The sequence below is a fragment of the Podarcis filfolensis genome (assembly GCF_964270895.1).
Source record: "Podarcis filfolensis genome assembly, chromosome: 15".
NCBI lineage: Eukaryota > Metazoa > Chordata > Lepidosauria > Squamata > Lacertidae > Podarcis > Podarcis filfolensis.
The window spans coordinates 4,476,341-4,501,716 of NC_139618.1; the positions used below are offsets into that span (position 1 = coordinate 4,476,341).

Below are 25,376 nucleotides of genomic sequence, written 5' to 3' on the forward strand. Positions count from 1 at the left end.
CTGCGTGCAAAGCAGATCCTAGTAAGGGCAGAGGATATTCAAAATCCCAATAGGATATTATGGGTTGCCTGGCCATTCTTGCAAAGCGTCTCTCTCGCACCCTTCCCCCCCAAAAAAGTGCAATTGCCGAGCACGCAAGAGCCGCTGCTTCGCTAACGTCCCAGTAGCAAGATGCAAGAAAATGAAGCGGTAGGCGTGGCTTGGTGCGGTGGGCGTGGTTTGTGCAGGGAGGACGGCAACGTCATAGGCGCGCGCCGCTTCTCTGCTGCTTTTGAGTTGGGAGAGGAAAAACAAGGGGGAAAGAGTCGCCTCCAGCCGGGCCACGTGGTTTTCTACCTGCAGAAGGTGTGTGTGCTCAGGGAGGGAGAAGGTGGGGGGTCCTGTTTCTCCCCCCTTCAATGGTATGGGAAGGGGGGGCATTTGCTAAATACAGAACACTGGAGATGTTCTATATTTAGGAGCCACTTTTTGTGATTTAAAATTGTGTTGTCAATATTGTGTAATCCGCCCTGGGACCTTAGGATGAAGGGCGGGTTATTGCAATTATTAAAAGTCCCAGGTTCAATATCTGACTTTTTTAAACAAAAAACGGATCAGGTCGGACGTGGCTTGGACAGACTTTCTCGAGCTGAGACTCTTAAGGCAACCGCTGCCAGTCAGAGCAGGCGTGAGGAAGCTGCTCCAGCTCCAGCTCCAGCTCCTCCAGCTCCAGCTCCCATCAGCCTCAGCCAGCATGGTCAGTGGCCGAGGGGAAAAGGAACTGTAGCCCAGTAAGATCTGGAGGGTTGTCAGTTCCTCATTGCTTCTGGTGAACTATTTGTATCGGGCCACTTGCTGTTAGAGGTTGTGTGTAGGGCTGCCTCCTTTTTTTCTTTTTTACTGAGCTGATTCTGAGCTTGTTGACAAACACATCCAACAGATGCTACTTCCCCACTCAGCATGCTTGAGCTTTGTGGAGGAAAGGTGGGATATAAATGTAATAAACAACAAACAAACAAACAGCTCTCAGTACTCCTGTGCTTCAGTGGGACTTACTCCCAAATAAGTCTGTTTAGAATTGTGGCCTTCTGGAGTTGCATCATTGATCATGGCGTGTTTGTATCTCTCTCTTTAGCCCTGCTGTGTTGTACAGATGAAGCGAAAATCCAAATTGCACCAAGGAGAAAGGAGAGATGATCTGGGCTTTGCCTCTCTGCCAATCTGCAGATACCGGAAGAAATTAGTTGAGGCCGTTCGAGATAACTCATTTATTGTAGTGACGGGCGAAACAGGCAGTGGTAAAACCACCCAGCTTCCAAAATACTTATTTGAAGAAGGTAACCATATATTTTTCTATATGGTAAAAGCAGTGACTATATTTATTTTCCTTTATTGCATTTTAGAATACGAATCCCATTAGCCCCAGGCAGCATAGCTCTGCCTCCTGGAACCAATGGGAGTTATAGAGCAAAATATATGGATTACACGTGTTTCTCTGTCCAGAGGGGTCTGTGTCCTTTATCCTGACAATTCCACATAAAATAATGAATTGCTGCTTTTTCTTTTTTTAAGGTTTGTTAGTCCAGTCAGTCTCTTTCCTCTTCCTGTGCAACTTCGCAAGTCCTTCTCCCTTTTGTAGGTTTCGCCAAGCACGGGGTGATTGGCGTGACACAACCGCGGCGAGTGGCTGCCACGTCTGTGGCTCAGAGGGTGGCGGAGGAGATGGACTGCCCTTTAGGGAGCATCGTGGGGTATCAGGTTCGCTTTGATGAATGTGTCTCGGAGGTACGAGTCGGAATCAGTCTTATCAAACTTTATCTCATATCCCCTGCCACCTCTGAGTCAAAGGGGGAAGGAGCTCAAGGCAGAGGGATCAGGAAGCTGTTGTGAAGCTGTTGCAGCATCTGTCCTCTCCTTCAGATTCTGAGCTCCAAGTGTGTCCTTCTGCACCCTGTCTTGTCCTTGGAGGGCTCCCTGTGTCTGGCTCTTCTTCAAGCCTCCTGCGTCTTCCACCCCCCCCTCCCCCGTTTTCTCCCTCTTCTGATCTTTCTTCTGTGTCCCACCACTACTCCTTTGGGTCTGAGCCTTCTTCCTCTGTGGTTTTGCTAGGGGGTCCCTTAGCTGGAGCCTTCCAACACGCTTTGGCATCCAGCCAGGCCCTGACAACCATGTACATTTGTTGCTCCGCCCACTTTTGCCTCTGGCCCCGCCCTCCACTGGCATGCGGTGCCCCCAGAAGCGATGCGGCCCTTGGGTTGAGAAAGGTTCTCCACATGTGCTCTAACCAAATGCCTGATCTTGAAACCGCACAGGATACTTCCATCCGATACATGACAGACGGCTGCTTCTTGAGGCAGATACTGGCAGATCCACACCTCACCAAATACAGCATCGTCATTCTCGACGAAGCTCACGAGCGGAGTCTGAGCACGGTGGGTAACTAAGCCAGAATGGGCTTATAAAGAGATGCTTGCTTGGTCGCCTAGAAATCGCCTTCAGGAGAGTAGGCAGGGGGAGCAAGTGTACAGTTTGGGACACTGTGTACAGTTCTGGATGCTTCACCTCCAAAAAATGGACATTGTAGAGTTGGGAAAGGGCCAGAAAATGGCACCCAAAATGATCCAAGGGAGAGAGCAACTCCCCTAGGGAGAAAGGTGAAAGCATTTGGGGCTTTTTAGATTGGGGAAAAGGCCAGCATGATAGGCGTTTGAAAAATATGCATGGAGAATGTGGCTAGAGAAAAGTTTTTCTCCCTAACAGTAGTAGTAGTAGTAGTAGTAGTAGTAGTAGTAGTAGTAGTAATAGTAGTTTATTATTTATACCCTGCCCATCTGGCTGGGCTTCCCCAGCCACTCTGGGCAGCTTCCAACAAAATATTAAAATACAGTAATGCATCAAACATTAAAAGCCTCCCTAAACAGGGCTGCCTTCAGATGTCTTCTAAAAGTCTGGTGGTAGTTGTTCTCTTTGACATCTGGTGGGAGGGTGTTCCACAGGGCAGGTGCCACCACCGAGAAGGCCCTCTGCCTGGTTCCCTGTAGAACTCGTGGACATCCAATGCAGATGAAAGATTCAGGATAGAGGAAAATAAATTGCTTCTTCACGTAGTGGCCAGTTAAACTATGGAACTCGCTTACCTAGGAGATGGTGATGTCCACCAACTTGGATGGTTTTAAAAGATGACTGGAGAAATTCATGGAGGCAAAAGCTATCGTGGCTACTAGCCACAATAGCTATGTTCTGCCTTTACGGCTGGAGGCAACAATGCTTCCAGATGCCACTTACTGGAGCCCACAGGAGGGGAGAGAGTGCTGTTGTGCTCGAATCATTCTTGAGGGTTCCATGTGGGCAACTGGTTGGCCACTGTGAGAACAGGATGCTGGACTAATTGGGCCATTGACCTGATGCAGCAGGCTGTGGGTTTTTGTTGTGTGTGTGTCTGGGTGGAAGGCTTGTAAGAGGGAAGACCCTCTTATTTCACCCCTGGGAATTTAATGATGACTAGATGCTTGGCTCCCCTCCCGCTTCCAGGATATCCTGTTTGGCCTGCTGAAGCAAATGTTTCAAGGGAAGAAGCCGCCGGAGAGAAAAAGGCCCTTGAAAGTGGTGGTGATGTCGGCCACTCTGGACACAGACAAGTTCTCCGAATTCTTCAATCACTGCCCAGTGGTGGACATTCCTGGAAGGAACTATCCGGTGGAGGAGAGGTTCTGTGGTCTTGTAGGCCCAAGGGATGCTGACGGCTCTGCGTATGTTACAGAGGTACTTGCTGGTGGGAAGGGCTGTGCCTCAGTGCTAAGCAGCGCTGGCCTTGCTTGCGGAAGGTCCCAAGTTCAACCCCAGCATCTCCAGGTAGGGGCTGGGAACGTCCTGCTGTCTGAAAGCCTGGAGGGCCACTGGCAGGCAGTGTAGACAACCTTGAGCAAAATGGAGCAGTTTTCTGAACTGGTACGGCTGTTTTCTGTGTTCAGTTCTGGTAAGGAAAGCACCTTTCCAATGCCTTAACAACCTCTGGCTGCTCCCACCTTGCCTGTTAATCTTTTCTGGAAGTGGATTAAAATCACATCTAATCATCATTTTCTTCATTATGGGCCTCTGGACTGCCAGCCAAGGTGGCGTCGAGAAAGGTCATTCTTGGCTGAGCTCCGCAGGCTCTTTTAATGGTTTAACTGGGGTTTGTTTGTTTTTCTTTCTGTGTGATAGTGGTGGTGTTGGTTCAGCCGCTATCTAATTTATCAGGGGGCAAGGCCCTTTTTAGTGTTGTTTTATTCTCTGGGGACCCAAGAATTGTAAATCAGTTTCAAAGGGAGCTCAACAGCCTTTCTCAGTGTTTACCTATACAGGTTTTAATCTTTATTATAAGCATTTTTAAAACCTTTTTGTTAACCTTTTAAACTTTTCAGTGCTTTACCACTGCATTATGGTCCTCCACAGGGTCACCAAGGAAAATGGTTAGACCTACAAAGGCTTATTGTAGTCTCCTGCACTGACTTGGTATATCTAAAACACTATGATACCACTTTAAAGAGTCATGGCTTCTCCTAAAGAATTCTGGGAGCTGTAGTTTGCTAAGGGTGCCGGGAGTTGTTAGGAGGCTTTTTATGCCCCTCACAGAGCTACAATTCCCAGAGTTCTCTCTGAAGAGGGATTGGTTGTTAAATCACCCTGGGAACTTAATAAATAATGATAATAAATAAAATTGTAGCACTATGCGGGGAATAGGGGTTTCCTAACAACTTTCAGCACCCTTAACAAATTACAGCTCCCAAAATTATTTGGGGAAAGCTATGACTCTTGGGACGTGGGTGGCGCTGTGGGTTAAACCACTGAGTCTTGGGCTTGCCAATCAGAAGGTTGGTGGTTCGAATCCCCGCGACGGGGTGAGCTCCCGTTGCTCGGTCCCTGCTCCTGGCAACCTAGCAGTTCGAAAGCACATCAAAGTGCAAGTAGATAAATAGGTATCACTCAGGCGGGAAGGTAAACGGCGTTTCCGTGCGCTGCTCTGGTTTGCCAGAGGCGGCTTAGTCATGCTAGCCACATGACCCGGAAGCTGCACGCCGGCTCCCTCGGCCAGTAAAGCAAGATGAGTGCTGCAACCCCAGAGTCGTTCGTGAATGGACTTAATTGTCAGGGGTCCCTTTACCTTTTTATGGCTCTTTTAAAGTGATACTATAGAGCTGTAGATGGTTGAATGTGGCTTTGGTGAATGCAGGATGCATCCCAGGACTTTTGAAGTGTCGTTGAATGCATTATTTCTCCTTCTCTTCTAAGTTATAATGGGGTCTGGCTGAAAAATAGAATTTGGGGGTGGAGCTATGCAGATCAAGGGGTGGAGCTTATACAGCTAGGAACAGGTTCTGAATTCTCAGCAGCTCCTGTTGGGTCTGTGGCCTCCCCCAGGCTGCTGGAGAGCATTTCTGAGCCTGTGAAGGAAGTGTGGGTTGCCCACAGCCCGAAGCCTCAGGTGGCAAAGTGTAGCTTTCCCCACATTGGTTTTTACAGCAGAGGAAGTCCGTGAGTACATGTGTGTGTGAAGCGAAACGGCTTCCAACGCTTTGCATGAAAAGGGGGATCTATTTTCAGCCAGTCCTAATCTTATTAATGTTGCTTGTTTCAGACTGTAAAAGTCACCTTGGATATCCACTTGAGCGGCTCAGCCGGAGACATCCTGGTTTTTCTAACAGGTGAGCATTACCCATGCAGAATAACCACTTTTGGTGGTGAAATTACGATATTAATCAAAACACACCTGGGTGCTAGCAGGCTCTTGTCAGACGATGAGTGCATTGGGTTCTCTTGAGTGACCTGGGTTTTGCTCTCTGCAGCAGAGTATTATAATTTTATTATTTATATTATTGCGTTGTAGCCGACTAAGTTTTTCTTGGAGTAGACTCATGAAAGCAGATTTTCCTCCATTAGTCAAACAATTTCAATGGGTCTCCTCTTGAGATTGATTAGTGTGGAATACAGCCCATTATTTATTACCATGCACAGCTTAATGCAGAAAAAGACTAAAAATAAGCAGCTTGCAACATTCAAAAAACCCCCCCAAAAAACCCCCATTACACAGGCATTCAGATATAAACATCCATATTTAAAATACACAATAAAATTATCCTGTAAAAAACAGTGCAGCAATTAAAACAGGTGACTCCAGTTGGGGGATCAAGGGGAGTGTCTGCTTAAACAAGTGCATCTTCAGAAGCTGGTGGGGTGTCAATGCATATGGAGCCCCTTGCGTTTCAGCAGTGAGTGTATATAATTATTATTATTATTATTATTATTATTTATTTATTTATACCCCACCCATCTGGCTGGGTTTCCCCAGCCACTCTGGGCAGCTCCCAATCAAATATTAAAAACACAATACAGAATTAAACATTAAAAACTTCGCTACACAGGGCTTCCTTCAGATGTCTTTTAAAAGTTGGATACAGTGGTAGCTCGGGTTACAGACGCTTCAGGTTACAGACTCTGTTAACCCAGAAATAGTACCTTGGGTTAAGAACTTTGCTTCAGGATGAGAACAGAAATCGTGCTCTGGTGGTGCGGCGGCAGCGGGAGGCCCCATTAGCTAAAGTTCAGGTTAAGAACAGTTTCCGGTTAAGAACAGACCTCTGGAATGAATTACAGTAAGTACTTAACCCGAGGTACCACTGTAGTTGCTTATTTCCTTGGCATCTGATAGGGCGTTCCACAGGGTGGGCACCACTACCGAGAAGGCCCTCTGCCTGGTTCCCTGTAGCTCCAAATGCAGAGCAGAATCTGGCCAAAGCTAGACAATTTTTAAAAAAACAGGCTTGAAATTTTGGAGCCTTCCCTCTGTCCCCCTCAAAAGACTTCCTTGTTTCTTTTTATTTTGTTTTTAGGCCAGTCCGAGATTGAGAAAACCTGCGAGTTGCTTTTCCAAAAGGCAGAGTCTATTGATTACCAATTCGATGTAAGGGATCGCTCTGTTGAAGGCTTGCTCATATTGCCATTATATGGCTCCATGCCAACAGGTGAGTCTGAGTTCTGCTTTGTGAGAACCTCAACTTTCATTACAAACCGGCCAGCGAACCAACCAAGTTGTTAGTCCTTAGGACTCGGAGCTAAGGCAGTGCCTTGCTGAAACTCAGGTTGACTGGGCAAAAAGGCACAGCCTCATTTCTCCTCCCCATGACCCCATTTGAAGAACTAATGACAGACGTCTGTTTCAAGGTCTCTACAACTCTTTTTTTTCTCCTAGATCAACAAAGGAGAATATTCCTCCCTCCTCCTCCAGGAATCAGAAAGTGTGTGGTGGCCACAAATATTGCCGCAACTTCTCTGACAATTGATGGAATCAGGTTAGCTGTTCGGGGTATTTTTTGACCAGGAGAATGAGGCAGAGGCCTGAGAACAGAGGGATGGGTCACTTGGATATGTATGACAGGGCAAAATTAATACCGCCCCCTTACGAGCTCACATGATTCTTCCTTCACCATTATATTCACATAACAACCCTGTGAGGTAGGTTATGCTGAGAGACCATGACTGGCCCAAGTTCTCTCAGTGAAGTTCATGGCTAAGTGGGGATTCAGACCCCTAGCCCAGGACTCCTAGCCCACACTGGCTGTCGCATTTTACGAAAGCATGGGTTATAAATTTAAAAGTAAAGGTAAAGGGACCCCTGACCATTAGGTCCAGTTGTGACCGACTCTGGGGTTGCGGCGCTCATCTTGTTTGGCTGAGGGAGCCGGCGTTCAGCTTCCGGGTCATGTGGCCAGCATGACTAAGCCGCTTCTGGCGAACCAGAGCAGCACATGGAAATGCTGTTTACCTTCCCGCCGGAGTGGTACCTATTTATCTACTTGCACTTTGATGTCCTTTCGAACTGCTAGGTTGGCAGGAGCTGGGACCGAGCAACGGGAGTGCAACCCGTCGCGGGGATTCGAACCGCCGACCTTCTGATTGGCAAGTCCTAGGCTCTGTGGTTTAACCCACAGCGCCACCCGCGTCCCTGGTTATAAATTTGCAAGTAAATAAATAAAGAGTTCCCAGGGAAGAGGGATTGATTGTTGGGATGGGGTCTCCTAACAATTCTTGGCACCCTCAACAAACTACAGCTCCCAAGATTCTTTGGGGGAAGAAGCCATGGCAGTATAAAGTGGCAGGATACCGCTTTAGATGTATATGGTACAGAAAGGTCCCTGCCGCACAGAATTAAGAGTCGCTTCTGTTTCTCCGCTCGCCTCTGACTCCACCCACTAGTGACATGTGGCTCCACCCCCAAAAGCGTGCCCACGAGGGAATGCAGGCTTCAGGCCGCAAAAGGTGCCCCACTGCTGGTTTAAGGGGTCGATGTGAAATTAGGCCTGCTGTGATAGATGAATGCATGGATCACATTTGAGCTTCTCTTTAAGGTACGTGGTGGACAGCGGGTTTGTGAAGCAGTTAAACCACAACCCGAGAGTGGGCTTGGACACGCTGGAGGTTGTCCCCATTTCCAAGTAAGTTTGAGGTACTGTGGGGTTTGTCCCCCCCCCCCCATTTTAGAGGAAACAGCATTTCTTATAAAACCTGTAATTTCTCCACAGGCTGCTGCAACTAAGAATAATTTATTTGTTATAATTCTGCTCTTCAGCCAAAAGGAAGGCTCCCAGAGCCATCTTTTTTAAGATAGCCCCTGCCAGCAGGCTTACAATCTAAAAAGGCACGACACGAAAGGAAAATGGGTTGGGAGGGCGGAGGAAATAAGCAAATTCGGGTTCAGGTTTTTGGTTGGTAGTAACTATTATTATTATTACAAATATTATTATATATTTGTGTCTGTTATATATTTTGGAAAGTTGTGGGTCTGCTAAATATGCATTTAGACACACCTCTTAAGGTACCATGATCAAAATTTTCATGCGGCGGTAAAACTGCCGGGACGGTCGCAAAGCTAAGCAGGGGGCATGTGGTTTCAAACTGGATGGGAACCTCTTGAAACCGTGCTGATCTTAACCCCTGATTTTACAACTGCCTTGATTTTTTAAAATGAGTTTTTTAGTCTTCTCGAGCAATGCTGGATACGTTGCTGCTAGTTACTAATTTAACATCACACATATAACTATGTTACAGATAGGTAGCCGTGTTGGTCTGCCATAGTCAAAACAAAAAAAATTTTTTTTCCTTCCAGTAGCACCTTAAAGACCAACTAAGTTAGTTCTTGGTATGAGCTTTCGTGTGCATGCACACTTCTTCAGATATAACTATGTTCATTTGACCTGCATTCCATTTTATCCTGGCTTTGTAGAATTTCGGAAGGGATTTCAGAGGTCATGCAATCCAACCCTCTGGTCAGTGACAGGAATCTTGCAACTGCTGAGCCCCATCAGACACCTGCCCACCCTTTGCTTAAAACCCTCGGCCAAGGAGGGGACCCTTTTGTTTTACACCAGGGCTCAGCAAACTTTTTCAGCAGGGGGCCGGTCCACTGTCCCTCAGACCTTGTGGGGAGCCGGACTATATTTTTTGGGAGGAAATAAACAAATTCCTATGCCCCACAAATAACCCAGAGATGCATTTTAAATAAAAGCAGAGATGCATTTTAAATAAAAGCACACATTCTACTCATGTAAAAACATGCTAATTCCTGGACCGTCCGCGGGCCGGATTTAGAAGGCAATCCAGCCCCCAGGCCTTAGTTTGCCTACCCATGTTTTACACAGAAAGGGAACCCTGTTGTTTTCTCTCTTTCCAAATTCTGTTCTTTGAAGTAGTGTGGGGCTGTGCATTAAAGGTAAAGGGACCCCGACCATTAGGTCCAGTTGTGGCCGACTCTGGGGTTGTGGCGCTCATCTTGCTTTATTGGCCGAGGGAGCCGGTGTACAGCTTCTGGGTCATGTGGCCAGCAGGACTAAGCCGCTTCTGGCGAACCAGAGCCGTGCACGGAAACGCCGTTTACCTTCCCACCGGAGCGGTACCTATTTATCTACTTGCACTTTGACATGCTTTTGAACTGCTAGGTTGGCAGGAGCAGGGACCAAACAACAGGAGCTGACCCCGTCACGGGGATTCGAACCGCCGACCTTCTGATCAGCAAGTCCTAGGCTCAGTGGTTTAACCCACAGCGCCACCCGTGTCCCTCGGCTGTGCGTTAACTGTAGTCAAAATAATAATTTTCTGTTGCTGCCAAGCGGCCCCCTCTGCTGAGCTTAACACTTGAGAGGGCCTGTGGGGAAGGACGCGGCCTTTCACATATTTGAAGCCTAAGTTATTTAGTTAGCCGCCAATATATTGATAATTGTTAGTTAATTATCCTCTTTTCAGGAGCGAAGCATTGCAGCGAGCTGGCCGAGCTGGACGGACATCTTCTGGGAGGTGCTACCGGGTATACAGCAAGGAATTCTGGGAGCAGTGTATGCCCGACCACATGGTTCCAGAGATCAGGCGAACCAGCTTGACGTCTGTCATCCTGACCTTGAAGTGCCTTGCTATCCACGATGTCATCAGGTGCCCATCCTGCCCAACGAGCTGAACAGGGAATCACGGGGGTGGGGAAGAGAAGAGGATTGGCAATCTTGTTGTTTCACTTCTTTTTAAGGAATCCCGCAACCTTTGGTGACTCGATTCCCCCCATTTTCTGTTTAGGTTTCCTTATTTGGATCGCCCGGAAGAGAGACGTATTCTGGAAGCTCTCAAGGAGCTTTATCAATGCGGCGCTATTGACCGGTAAGTTTAAGCACCTGTGTACACACTGTACATTTATTTTCCCTGTCATTTTCTTAAATTATGTTTACGTCCCATGCACCTTACAAATCAGTAAAAACAAGAGATTGCCGGTTTTCACTCTCCATTGACACATGGCACTTTTTACTGGAACATCTCATATTATAGCCATCAGCTAATATTTTCTTCTTCTTTTTGAAAAAACTACTAAGCTCTTATTCCCTGTGTTGCTTGAAATTAAGAATCAATAAAAATATTTATCTGTTGGTAGCCGCCCAGAGTGGCTGGGGAAACCCAGCCAGATGGGCAGGGTATAAATAATAAATTATTATTATTATTATTATTATTATTATTATTATTATTATTATTATTATTAAACAGCAGATTAAAGCAGAGCATATTTTGTACAGGGGCCACCTGGATGGTGCAATAGCACCTGTGAAGTCTTCCTCTGCCACCCAGGAAGCCTCTGGGCACCCCCACCCTGCTCAAGTGTCCCTTTAGTTGTGGGGTGGTGAGTGTGGTTACTTTTCTCTCTCTCTTGAATAGTTCATAGAGCTGAAGGAGGAAGTTGGAAGAGTGACTCTCATTCCCACTTCCTCTTTCAGCTCCAATGCACTTTTCACAGCTTGGTTTCATTTTGCTGAATCTGACTGTTACCCAGATCTCTCGATGAAGCGAATTGTCTGTGTGTTGGGATGAAGGTGGGCTGATCTGGAGGAGTGGGGGGTGAGAAATGACCAGAGGGAGTGGTGCACTTGCTCAAAAATACAAATGTGCTCTCAGGCCTAAAAAGGTAGGAGGCCCCGATATATGTGTCTGCTTCCAGATTTAAAAGTTCTTTCTGTAGAGTAAATAAATAAAATTACGATTGGGGCAGAAGTGGGCGGAGCCTTGACTTCTCTGATGTCATTTTGCTACTTTATGCAGTGGGTCACGTGACGCCTCTGATGTCACTTTGTGGAATGGGATCACATGCCTAGGGCTTAATGTTTGGCTAACGGAAGGATAACCAGATTTCCAGATTAACCCTCATTCCTTATTCCCCGCCACCCATCTTCTCTCTCTTCCCAAAATTTAGGAGAGGCTACGTGACCAAACTGGGGGAGTTCATGGTGCGGTTCCCCCTGCCTCCGAACCTGACTTGTGCTGTCATAAAGGCTGCCTCTCTAGGCTGCGAAGACTTGATGCTTCCAATCGCAGCCATGCTGTCAGTGGAAAAAGTGTTCATTCGACCAGGTAGGACGGGAGAAAGGGTGGCCGCTGTGGAGCCAGAGAACACACATTTCCTCCCCTGAAGACTGTCCTTTTAGGGAAGGATCATTCCTTGCAGAGGCCTTAGCTGAGGTTGTTGTGCTCTGGATTGTGATGATGATAATAAGCTTGTGCATCTAGGTAACCCACATCATTTTGCATCAAGAAAATGTGACTTCTATCTAGCCTTGCAAATCAAAAAAAATTTAAAAGCCACGCGCCTAATAGCGAACTTGTGTGTTGGGTGCCAACAGCAGTTGAGAACAAGAGGGTTTCTCAAGAGATCATATAGCACAGGTCCTGAAAGACCTACATTGGATCCCAATACCTTTCTGAACACAATTCAAAGTGTTGGTGCTAAGCTCTGAAGCCCTAAACGACCTCGGCCCAGTATACCTGAAGGAGCGTCTCCACCCCTGTCACTCAGCCCAGACACTGAGGTCCAGCTCTGAGGGCCTTCTGGTGGTTCCCTCACTGCGAGAAGTGAAGCTATAGGGAACCAGGCGGAGGGCCTTCTTGGTGGTGGCGCCTGCCCTGTGGAATGCCCTCCCAGCAGATGTCCAGGCAGTAAACAACTATCTGACTTTTAGAAGACACCTGAAGGCAGCCCTGTTTAGGGAAGTTTTTAATGTTTAATGTTTGATTGCTTTATTATTATTATTATTAATTATCATCATCATTAATATTCTGTTGGGAGCCAGAGTGGTTGGAGAAACCCAGCCAGATGGCTCGGGTATAACGAAATAATAATAATAATAATAATAATAATAATAATAATAATAATAATAATTTATTAACTAATAATAGTGTGTTCAGGGAAATTCTTGGAATTATGGAAGTCCAAAAGGCTATTATTAAAACAAAAGACAGGGAGCCCCCACCCCACCCCAAAATCCTAGCCCAATCTGAGCATCTTTAGCAGGCATGGAATGTTAAGTATCAGATGGAGAAAGAAAACAGAAAAGGGGTGTGTCTGTGTGTCTGTGAGAGTGGAAGGTCCTGCTTGAGTCAACAACACCTGATAGCTCAAGGTGGCATCCGTGTTCCCCTCCATATTTAGTCCCCACAACAACCCTGCGAGGTAGTTTAGACTGAGAAGCACTGAGGGAAATAGCTGTTTTCTGTGCTATGGCAGAGGCCTGTAATGGCTGTGGAAACGAAAAAAATAGGCAAAGGGCTGGGCTGGGGAGTGATGCTTGAATAGGAATGATTGTTGTCAGAGGACAAAGGTCCTTTGATGGTCCTCCCCACATTCGCTGGTGGTGCCGGGTAATCTCTGTAACACATTAACTTTGGGTTTCTTTGGCTCAGCAGTCAAAAGCAGTGCATGCTAGCGGTGCCTTTGAAAGGGAGTTGTTGCGGATGGGAGGCTACTTAATCATTTATCTGTGCCCACTTTAAAAAACCGAACTTGAAAACCTGTCCTGTGCCTTCACAGCTAGCCCCTTTCCCTACCCACAAGCTGGGCTGTAGCAACTGAACAGTGACTGGGAAATCACTCTGCCTATGCCCAGAGGCACAGTTTTCCCCACTGCTAATTCACATGACAGGTTCTGCTAAGCTTTTGCCTTGGACCTTTTTTGGATGAATAATAATAATAATAATAATAATAAACTTCCTGGGTTACTCAACCATTGTTTCCTGTTGCACCTGACCCAGGAAATGATGATAGAAGCCCGCAAGTACCCAAAAAGCATTAGATTGCACTGGAAAATTTGGAATAAAAGGAATTGATGCCCAACTTCATCCAACTCTCAAAGCTTTATTGGCTTATAAACAAGGTTACAATAAGGTTCTGTACAATGAAATCAGCAAAATCTGCATCTAACACTCGTATAGCACTCAGGAATCCTCACTGCGTGCTGCAGAAACCTGGCTGCCATCTCCATCTTATTCCCATCCTGGATAAACATAAGAAAGGCTACCTTACATTCGTCACCGTATTTCCTTAGGTGATCCTGAGGTTCAGAAAGAAGCTGAGCTCCGACACCAAGAGCTGTCTTTGCAAGCGGGAGGAAGCAACGACTTTGCGACTCTCCTGAATGTCTTCGAACAGTGCAAAGCAAGGTACCCAAGACAGGGATTGGCTGCAAAATGGGCAGAATGTAAGATCGGTAGGAAGCAGGGATGTTTAGCCCCATTTCCAGGTCACCTTCTCCAAGCTGGTGCCTTCCAGGTGTTGTCAGACTACAACTCCCATCAGCCCCTGTCGGTGCGACTATTGGGTCCAGGACGATGGGTGTTGTAGTCCATCAATATCTGGAAGAATTTTCCTCTTGTGCCAGAATAGCAGATGGCCAGAGGGTTGTAAGTAGGGTTGAGTTCAAGGTTTCGGGGGGTAGATATTAGGGATGTGGGGCCTTTGCCCAACCTGGGGGCCACATTCCCTTCTGGGCAACATTGCAGGGGCCAGATGTCAGCAGTGGGCAGGGCCAGAAGGAAAAGAGGGTGAAGGAACACATGTTAATTTCCTCGCACATGTTACTACATCTTCTATCCAGGAAAACATCCTGGCACCTGGTAGGGAAGAGACTGCCAGTCAGTGTAGACAGTACTGAGCTAGATAAACTTTGTATAAGGCGGCTTCCTTTCTTATTAAACCAGCCTTTAACTGAGAACCTTGAGGACTGGAATCTTGCTTTGCAGAAAGCAGCTCCCCATGTTCCGTTTAAAACAACAGCTTTTGTTGATCTCGCTTATTTCCCTCTGGCTTAGCAAGTCCCCGTCTGTTTGGTGCCGGGATAACTGGGTCCACTGGAGAGCACTGAAGATGGCGTTCAGTGTGGAAGGGCAGCTCTGGGAGATCACCAGCAAGCTGAAGCAGGTGGGTCTACCTTGGGCGGTGGGGGTCTTGGGACGGGGGGGGGGGCAGTGTCACGCAGGGGTCCTTGAGAGGTTTCCCAAAGGAGCTGCGCACAGTTAGTACTGTGGAAGTCGATCCCACAATAGGCAGCGATGGCTCCCAACTTGGATGTCTTTAATAATAATAATAATAATAATAATAATAATAATAATAATAATAATAAAATTTTATTTATACCCCGCCCTCCCCAGCCAAGACCGGGCTCAGGGTGGCTAACAACCAATAGTAAAAATAAGTTGATTAAAATACAATTTAAAAGATTAAGATACAACATTAAAACAATTAGGGAGCAATCTCATCATAGGAGAAGAAAGGAAAAAGAAAAAGGGGGAGGGAATCAAACTGATTCTGAGCCAAAGGTCAGGTGGAACAACTCTGTCTTACAGGCCCTGTGGAAAGAGATCAGATCCCGCAGGGCCCTGGGCTCAAGAGACAGAGTGTTCCACCAGGCCGGAGCCAGTGTTGAGAAGGCCCTGGCTCTGGTTGAGGCTAATCTAACTTCCTTAGGGCCTGGGACCTCTAGGGTGTTGCTATATATGGAACTTAAGGTCCTCCGTGGGGCATACCGGGAGAGGCGATCCCGTAGGTACGAGGGTTCTAGGCCATGAAGGGCTTTAAAAGTCAAAACCAGCACCTTAACTCTGACCTTGTACTCCACCGGGAGCCAATGCAGCTGGAAAAGCACTGGGTGAATATGCTCCCATGGCAGGGTTAGACAAATTCATGGAGGCTCTCAGCGGCTGCTGTCAGTTCCTGCTTGCAGATTTCCCCTAGGCATCTGGTTGTGCACAGTGAGAAGAGTGTGTTGGACCAGATGGGCATTTGGCCTGATCCTGCACGACTCTTACACTTCTTAAAGCGGTAATAAACGAAAATCTGCCCTTATTCCCTTATGGGGGACACAAGAGTCCTTATAGAGTCCTTTGCAGGCTCTCCATCGGTTGGAGATAAGAACAGAGGCCAACCAGAGAATATTGAGAAGCAAAGCAGCTAGTAAGCCTGATCTTTATTGAACTGTTACAACAGGATGCCCCCTTCACACGCAGGAGAAGGAGGAGGACCCCGAACCAAGGTGTTCCTGCCCTTATATAGACATTTTAAATTGCCCACCCTGGAGTCCAAGATCACCCCCAGAAACATCATACATACATCACAGAAGGGGTGTAGCTCAAGACCACCCCCCAGACACATCATACCTACATCACACAAAGGGCGGTCTACAACAGAAATCTGAGTGTGTTGTTTACCTCGTGTCTGGCAGGGTACCTGTTAATGCTTACTTGATTGGATACCCTGGGGAGCCTGGCCAGTCTTTTGTAATGATAAATACTTAGTTCCTGAGCCAGGTCACAGGCTCACCCTATTCATACACAGACATACCCTTAAGACAGGATTTGTGAAGGAAAAGACAATGGGGAGGCTTTTCCATTTTTCCTGACCTTGCAGAGAAATCATTTGGGAGTCAAAATGATTTCAGGGCTGTTTTCCTGTGCTGCTTCAGACATGTGGTTTATATATTTATGTCCGTGTTTGCTTGGTACATTTATGAACATTTATTATATATATAAGACCTTAAATTTTTTATTTCAAAGCTCATGCTTGGCACCCTTCCCTGACATAATAAACTCCAGATTGTCTTTGGTTTTGCCTGCTAAAACAGTCATTCCAAAATACAAATTTAGTGTTTCACACACCAGAGATTTCACAGCTGTCGTTTAGGTTCCTTTCAAGAGCTGCTAGTGCAAGCCTCGTTGAACTTAGACCTTTTAATTTTATTTTACTATCTCTTGTACTCTTTACTTACTGTCAAAATTGGCCCGTGGAGGGTGGGCTGAGGAATCTGGCTGGCACTAGCTTTCAGTTACCTGGTTTGGGTATACTAAGCCCTGCACAGCTTGAGGTCAGGATACCCGCAAGATTGTCTCGTCCCCTTATATGCCCAGTCGATGACTGCGCTCCGCAGGTGAGGGTCTCCTGAAAATACCATTCCATCAGGAGATTCACTCCACACAAAATATGAAGCAGGCCTTTGGTGTTATTTTGGAGTTTCCTCCCCTTTAAATATTAGACAGACACCATCTCTGTTGTCTTTTTGGTGCCAGCTGAAGACTTTCCTCTTCCAACACGGCTTTTAAGCAGAGATCTTTCCCAGTCTGCATGTGCCTTGGAATTGTTTCGGGGATGTTTTAAAGATGGCTTAGCTTTCTTGTGGGTTTGCCACCTGGGATGCTTTTGGGTGGAAGGGGGAGATATAAACTTCATAAATAAATAAAAATACATAATAGAGGATTGACCTGGATCAAGCGTAGCAAACATGGCACCCTCCAGCTGCTGATGGACTACAGCTCCCATGATCCCTGGCGGTTGGCCAGGCTGGCTGGGCCTGATGGGAGTTGGAGGACTCCATGTTGGCTCACCATGGAGTAGAAAGACCTTCCATTGGATTGAGTAAGGCAGTTTTTGGTTCTCTCTCTCTCTCTCTCTCTCTCTCTCTCTCTCTCTCTCTCTAGGTTTCCTTTTAACAAAAAAATGTATTTTATCTATGGATTCTCTCTCTCTCTCTCTCTCGCTGTCTTTAGCTGCCAGACTTACCAAGAGAGCATTTTGACGGCTCCAGGAATGAAATCCTGAGAAGATGTCTCTGCGCAGGTTATTTTGCCAATATTGCCAGGAGGTAAGGAGTTCAACAATCAATCTCATTACGGTCAATTACCAATATCCAGAAATAAATTATGTACAACTGCAGAAAATAATAGCAAGCAGAACTATAGCCATAATATTACCAATAACTGTATAGTACTTTAGGATGCCAGGCATGGAAAACGAGATTTTAAGTTTGCTGAAATTAGTCCCTGTTGAAATTTGCACGCAGCTGCGCAATGTTTCACTCCCCCTGGGTACATTCTTATCTGAAAGGAGCAAAAAAGTAGAAAATGCACACGATCATCCTGGGAATTTTGGTAAAAGAGGGTTTCAGTAAAAATCTTACCTGTGTCATGATAAAAAGAACGACACACAAGGACATGAGTTACCATTTCTACCTCTCTAGATTCACAAGGACATTTACATTAATGGGGAAAAGGAGTGGCGCTGTGGCAAACCACTGAGCCTCTTGGGCTTGCCGATCAGAAGGTCGGCATTTTGTATCCGTGCGATGGGGTGAGCTCCCATTGCTTTGTCCCAGCTCCTGAAGTTCGAAAGCCTACCAGCGTGAGTAGATAAATAGGTGTTGCTGCGGCAGGAAGGTAAACGGCATTTCTGTGTGCTCTGGCACTCGTCATGGTGTTCTGTGTGCCAGAAGCGGTTTCGTCATGCTGGCCACACGATTCAGAAAAGCTGTCTGTCAGCGGAGATGAGCACTGCACCCCATAGTCAGATTCGACTGGACTTTAACCGTCTAGGGGTCCTTTACGTTATGTTGATGATAGGGAAGTTATTGGGGAACCACCCCTCCAGAACTGCTGATGGAAGGACATTTAAACATACCAGAGTAAAAGCTCTCTGATGTTTTTGAGTGGAGACTGTGTAAAGGGAGTTCACTGGTTTATAGGGCTGCAGTGCTCTGCCAATAAGCATGTTATTGGAGGTTAAGACTATAAGCTCATAGAGTCGTAGAATTGTAGAGTTGGAAGGGACGATTCTATGAGCTTATAGAATATGCCGCTGTCCCATACGGGGATCAAACCGGCAACCTTGGCATTATCAACACCACGCTCTAACCAGCTGAGCATTGCAGGGGTTGGACTAGATGATCCTCAGGGTCCCTTCCAACTCTGTGATTCATTTTGTAGTGTAAATAAAACAGATAGAACAATTATAACAGCAGGTGGAAAATTAAAAGAGGGGAAAACAAAGCTATATAAAATTTGTAGAATGAGTACAGTTGTGCAGGGGTTAAAATGACAAAAGTCCCAAGTCAAAGACTATCGGGCTGGTTTTTGGAAAGTCTGCGTCAGCCTCTTCTTGCGTTTTTTGCCCTTAGATCCATAGGCAAGTCGTTCTGTACCATGGACGGCCACGGGAGCACCGTCTACATTCACCCTTCGTCCGCCGTAAGATCCCCCCTTCTGTTAATAATTTCTGGGGAGTGGGGGGATGGAATGGTTGAGCCTTTCTTTAGATAAAGAAGAAAGCCCAGCCAAGCAGATTCTCTGCATTCCTGGCTTTATTTGATGGTATAGGTAAATAGTCTTTTTAAGAAAAAGGTCCAGGTTCAGTCCCCAATTGCATCCCTGGGCAGGGCTGGGAATGTTTTCCTGCCTGAAACCCCCAGAGAGCCACTGCCAGTCAAGGGAGACAATACTGAGCCGGGTGGAACAGTGGTCTGATGTGGCACGAGGCAACTTACACCTTATAACCTGTATTTTAAATTGGGTTTTTTTCTTTTTTCTTTTCCCCTATTATGTTTTTACTGTAATTTTACTGTTGTTAGCTGCCCTGAGCCTGGCTCTGGCCGGGGAGGGCGGGATATAAATAAAATTTATTATTATTATTATTATTATTATTAAGCTTTCCACTGAGTCAGACCTGACCGGCAGCAAACTCTCCAGGGTTTCAGACAAGGGGTCTCTTGCCCACCTAGCTTGGGGGCACCAGGGATTGAACCTGGCACCTTCTGCAGACAAAGCAGGTGTTCTTCCACTGAGCTATGGCAGTGTTGTTCATCATGCAGCCAGGGGTCCTGTGGCCAGACACACAGGGGTTACTTGATAGCTAGATGATATAACAAGGATTTCCCTTAAGACAGGAAGTCAGGAAGCTGCCAGTGCGGTACATGCTTAACTCTGCAGTTTTTACCGGGGTGTTCCTTTCTTTAAAGAGGGACGTGGGTGGCGCTGTGGGTTAAACCACAGAGTCTAGGACTTGCCGATCAGAAGGTCGGCGGTTTCAATCCCCGCAACGGGGTGAACTCCCGTTGCTCGGTCCCTGCTCCTGCCAACCTAGCAGTTCGAAAGCACCAAGTGCAAGTAGATAAATAGGTACTGCTCCGGCGGGAAGGTAAACTGTGTTTCTGTGCGCTGCTCTGGTTCGCCAGAAGCGGCTTAGTCATGCTGGCCACATGACCCGGAAGCTGTATGCCGGCTCCCTCGGTCTATAGAGCGAGATGAGCGCCGCAACCCCAGAGTCGGCCACGATTGGACCTAACGGTCAGGGGTCCCTTTACCTTTACCTTTCTTTAAGAACATGAGATGTGCCTGCAGGATCAGGCCAGTGGCCTATCTGTGCCAGCATCCTGTTCTCACAGCGGCCAACCAGATGCCTTTGGGAAGGCCACAGGCAGGATCTGAGCAAAAGAGCAACTCTAACCCTCCTGCTTTGTCCATTGATAGCCTTGTCCTCGATGAATTTGTACAATCCTCTTCTAAAGCCATCCAAATCGGTGCCATCCCTGCCCTCCTGCCCATCTGGCTGGGTTTCCCCAGCCACTCTGGGTGGCTCTCAACAAAATATTAAAATACAGTAGTCCATCAAACATTAAAAGCTTCCCTAAACAGGGCCGCCTTCAGATGTCTTCCAGAAGTCTGGTAGTAGTTGTTCTCTTTGACATCTGACGGGAAGGCGTTCCACAGGGCGGGTGCCACTACCAAGAAGGCCCTCTGCCTGTTCCCTGTAACTTGGCTTCTTGCCAGAAGGCCCTCGGCGCTGGACCTCAGTGTCCAGGTAGAACGATGGGGGTGGAGACGCTCCTTCAGGTATGTGAAGAACTGCTTCCTTTTGCCTTCCTGAAACTTCAGGAATTCAGATGGCCCTGTTTGGGTTCTGTTATTTTGAGAGGGGGAGAAAGGCTTCCCCCAGAACTTGCTGCATTCCAGCTCCCATCAGCCCCAGCCAGCTGCGTCAGGGATCAGGAATGATGGACAATGTAGCTCAGGAATAACTGGAGGCAGAGCATAGCCATCATAGCTAGTGGCCATCGATAGCCGTCTCCTTCCTGAAAGGAAGCTCCTCTTTTACGAAGCATTTCTGATAACTTGCAAAGCACACATCTCCCACAGCTCCGTGATCAGGAAGCCCAGCTGGAATGGATCCTCTTCCATGATGTCCTCGTGACCTCCAAGGTTTACGTCAGGATGGTGTGTCCGGTCCGCTACGAGTGGGTTCAGGACCTGCTGCCCCGGCTGCACAAGATCGACGCTTACGAGCTGAGCAGCATGGCCCGGGAGGAGGTGACGGAGGAGGAGATGGCCAAATGGAGGAACAAGGAGGACCTCGAGAAGCGGAATGGTAAGCTCAGACAAGACCTCCTCTGTGGTGGCCCCAGGTGGTGGAGTGGAATGGCATCCTCTCCAAAGTTGCATCTGGTGCAATCGGTATCAGAGTATCTGGCTTGCAAGCAGAAGGCATGAGGTGGGGCCAGGGAGAGACCTCTGATTGAAACTGCAGAGAGCAACTGCTAGTCAGTGTAGACATTAATGAGCTGGATGGACCAGGGTCTGACTCGGTATAAGTTTGCTTCTTGTTTTCCTGTGCCTTTCAATGATTGGTTATCTCCTCCTTGGACTACTGCAATGCGCTCTACGTGGGGCTACCTTCGAAGGTGACTCGGAAACTGCAATTAATCCAGAATGCGGCAGCTAGACTGGTGACTGGGAGTGGCCGCCGGGACCACATAACACCGGTCCTGGGAGATCTGCATTGGCTCCCAGTACGTTTCCGAGCACAATTAAAAGTGTTGGTGCTGACCTTTAAAGCCCTAAACGGCCTCGGTCCTGTATACCTGAAGGAGCGTCTCCACCCTCATTGTTCAGCCTGGACACTGAGGTCCAGCACAGAGGGCCTTCTGGCAGTTCCCTCATTGAGGTTATTGGGAACCAGGCAGAGGGCCTTCTCGGTGGTGGCGCCCACCCTGTGGAACACCCTCCCTTCAGATGTAAAGGAAATAAGCAGCTATCCTATCTTTAAAAGACATCTGAAGGCAGCCCTGTTTAGGGAAGTTTTTAATATTTAATGCTGTATTGTTTTTAACACTCAATTGGGAGCCGCCCAGAGTGGCTGGGGAAACTCAGCCAGATGGGAGGGGTATAAATAAATAATAATAATAATAATAATAATAATAATAATAATAATTATTATTATTATTATTATTATTATTATTATTATTTTGGTTACAATGCACCCCTCAGCCAGATGGGAGGGGTATAAATAAATAATAATAATAATAATAATAATAATAATAATAATAATAATTATTATTATTATTATTATTTTGGTTACAATGCACCCCTTTAGCCTGACGTTTGGCTGAGTGGCTATTCTCCCTCCCGTTGCAATGATGTTCTGTCCTGATGTTAATCTTATTGACTGCTTTATGTATTTATTAGATAAATACCCCTTCCTTCCAAAGGAGCCCAGGGCTGGCATTTTGGATTTTGAAACCGGACTGGATAAACAATCTTTCATCTGTGCCTGTAGTTTGTTGCATGGTTCACGGTAACCAAAGCTGGAGAGAAAGTTGTCCCCAGGCAGAAATAACCAATCACCCCTTTTAGTTGGTAGTTTTATTTTATGATTTTAATTTGGGAAAGGCTGAAGTGCATGGGCAGAGCATCTCCCAAAAGGTAATGTGCCTCTTGGGCTGAGAAATGTTCTCTATCCCTGTTAGTTCTGCCTTGGCCTTATGATTATCAGCTTGTAGTAACAGAGAGGCGTTTTCCCCCCCACCGGTGTTGTGAAACACCCTCCCAGCTGGAATATGAGTGGCCCTATCATTATTGGCATTCCGCCGGATCCTCAAAACACACCTGTTTAAGTGAGCAGGCGATTTTGTTGTTTTCATTTTTACTTTTTTTTAACATATACAGTGAAAAGAATCGTTTTTTAATTCAGGATGTTTTAATGTTATTGTGCAGTTTAATTATGGATTGATTTTATAGTGGTAAACAGCACAAAAGCCATATTGGCACATAATCAGTATATAAATTTATAAATGATAGTAGTAGTAGCAATAATAATAATAATAATAATAGAAACCCTGCATTTTGCAATATTGATTTCTAGTGTGTGGTTTCCCCCTTTCTCTTTTAGAAAAAGTGACAGACAAGTCTGCAAAGAACATGGAGAAGAGGAATGATAACCAGTCCATAAGTGATGCTCGGGCACGGTTCTTAGAAAGGAAGCAGCAGAGAATGCAGGAATTAAATACCTCTTCCAAGAAAACTTGAACCGGCAGCACTCCTCCATCCCTGCCACCCACAATGTACCCTTGTTTTACCTGAATTTACACAGCTAGAGCTGGGGGAATGGAGATGGTGGGAAGGAAGGACCCAGGGGAGCCCAAGCTGTCACCTGATACCTCGGGTGGGTGGAGCTACATCACTGTGTATATAAGGACCAGCTGCAAAGGGACAGCTCTAGTTAGAGAGTCCCAGTGGGTTTCCTTGGAGGCTGAGAGGATGCCATGTCTGCTCATAGCTCAGAAATACTTGCAAACGCCTGCAAGCGTGCTGTGGTGGTTGCTGTGTCATGGGCGAGACCCCTCTGAAGGTGTTGAGGCCAAATCAGGTATATTTTAAGGAGGCAACTACATTACAAGCTACACTTCAAACAAGCCCCCGACTTCTCTTGTCTCTCCTACACCACACACAAACCTTCCTCTCTCATACAGAGACTCTCACACTTCCCTCTCTCATATGCCCTCCTCCTCTTTGTCTCTTTTGCAAGGACTTTCCCCTCCCCCGCAAAAGCCACTTGACAGTTTTCCATGTCAAAATTGATCAAACTGTTGGCATTGTTCTGCGATCAGAAGAGAAAACCACTTGACAAAAGCCTGGCGGGGAGCCACCTTTTAAAAACGAGTGCATTAAAAATATTTATGGTTCTTACCTATGCTGCTTCCAAGCACTGTTCATCTATTGATATTTGGCTTGGAAAGTGGCCTATGACATTGCAACCTTTTTCTAAAAAGGCACACTCACATTGGGTGAACTGTTCAAGCAAGAAGTTATAAAGCTTTTATTAAGCCTTTTAAAGAATATATCCATTGCGATATTGTATATACTGGTGTATGTGTGTATTCTTGGTTGTAAAATATCCACCCTTTTTGTTGAGTAAGAAATGTTTTTTGTACCTTTGTTATAAAGCTCTGACAGCTTAAATTGAGCTTTTTAAGTGTGTGTGTGTGTGTGCGTGTGTGTGTGCAATGAATCTTCAGAGTGGATATCAATCTTGGATGGATCTGCTATTCCTCTTTTTGGAGATGAGACCTTCAATATGAGTTAAAGATGCTGGTCTCCATTGTCTTCAATTTTTCTGCAGGATTACCTATAGCAAGGGTGTGTGTTTGTGCGATCCACCATTGTGGTTAGTCTGTGCCATTCCTTTGTGTGGCCTTTTTAAGAACATAAGGAGAGGCTCTGCTGGATGAGCCCAGCATCCTTGGGAAATTAAGGGCTGTATTCCTTGCTGCACAATCTTCCGAGGGCCAGATGCCATGGTTCTGCAGGGCCAGGGAGAAGAGTCGGCAGAAGAAGACTGGAAGAAATTTAAGGGCTATTTACAGAAATATTGCAAAATTAATGAAATTTGAAAGATGCTGGATTGAATTCATGTGGTCTCTAGCTGTTATGATAAAAAGAAATGGGATAAATATTGTTTAAGTTATAAAATTTAAAAAAGTTGATTGGAAAATAAGGTGTTAGTTAAAAGGAATGTTAAGAGATTAGGATTTGCTGGATAATCATTTTGAACTACAAAACAAGAAGGGGAGGTATGAGGAAGTCAAAGAAACATATTATTGAAAAACTGATATCGAAATTGATTTGTTTTTAATATTTTTCTTTTTCTTTTTCTTTATTGTTTGTATAAAATTGGAAAACTGAATAAATATTTATAAAAAAAAAAACAAAACAGATGCCATGGTTCTGCAGGGCCAGAAGCAAAAGTGGGTGGAGCAACAAATGCAAACTTTTGTACAATAGCAGGCCAGTTTCTTCAATCCTCCAGGCAAGGAAGAGCCATTGTCACAGTTCAGAAACATTCTAGCCAGGCAAGAACACTCAAGGAGGATGAAAAGCAGGGACTGGCCAGGAATGTGGCTTGGGGAATCTCCCAAGGGCCAGAAAGAGAGATGTGGAGGACCACATTTGGCCCCCAGGCCCAGGGTTCTTCATCCCTGCTGCTCTATACTACCGTATATACGATGCACTAGGACGCGGGTGGCGCTGTGGGTTAAACCACAGAGCCTAGGGCTTGCCGATCAGAAGGTCAGCGGTTCGAATCCCCGCGATGGGGTGAGCTCCCGTTGCTCGGTCCCTGCTCCTGCCAACCTAGCAGTTCGAAAGCACGTCAAAGTGCAAGTAGATAAATAGGTACCGCTCCGGTGGGAAGGTAAATGGCGTTTATGTGTGCTGTTCTGGTTCGCCAGAAGCGGCTTAGTCATGCTGGCCACATGACCCGGAAGCTGTACGCCGGCTCCCTCGGCCAATAAAGCGAGATGAGCGCCGCAACCCCAGAGTCGGCCACGACTGGACCTAATGGTCAGTGGTCCCTTTACCTTTATGCACTAGGCTCCTGCAGGGGGCGGGGTGTATGCACGCTGCATTGGATAGGAGGGATTTGCAGAAATCAACACTGACCTCCTTTGTGCCTGCAGAGCAGCTTCCATTAG

The 25,376-nt window shown here is 46.4% G+C and overlaps 1 protein-coding gene across 2 annotated transcripts; it reads left to right on the forward strand.

The window, feature by feature from the left end:
* The first annotated feature begins 243 nt into the window (after positions 1-243).
* DHX40 (DEAH-box helicase 40) lies at positions 244-23,869 on the forward strand. 2 transcript variants are annotated; one of them, XM_083587625.1, is made up of 18 exons: positions 244-345; positions 1,115-1,316; positions 1,619-1,764; positions 2,292-2,411; positions 3,511-3,741; positions 5,597-5,663; positions 6,849-6,980; positions 7,208-7,307; positions 8,364-8,450; positions 10,255-10,437; positions 10,576-10,656; positions 11,735-11,892; positions 13,860-13,974; positions 14,623-14,731; positions 17,350-17,444; positions 18,753-18,822; positions 20,767-20,995; positions 22,796-23,869. In XM_083587625.1, exons 2-18 carry the CDS (start codon positions 1,133-1,135, stop codon positions 22,930-22,932), a joined length of 2,244 nt encoding a protein of 747 aa, XP_083443751.1. In that variant the 5' UTR covers positions 244-345; positions 1,115-1,132; the 3' UTR covers positions 22,933-23,869. The 2 variants fall into 2 exon arrangements, with proteins under 2 accessions (XP_083443751.1, XP_083443752.1); XM_083587626.1 differs by lacking the exon at positions 20,767-20,995.
* The last annotated feature ends 1,507 nt before the right edge of the window (positions 23,870-25,376 follow it).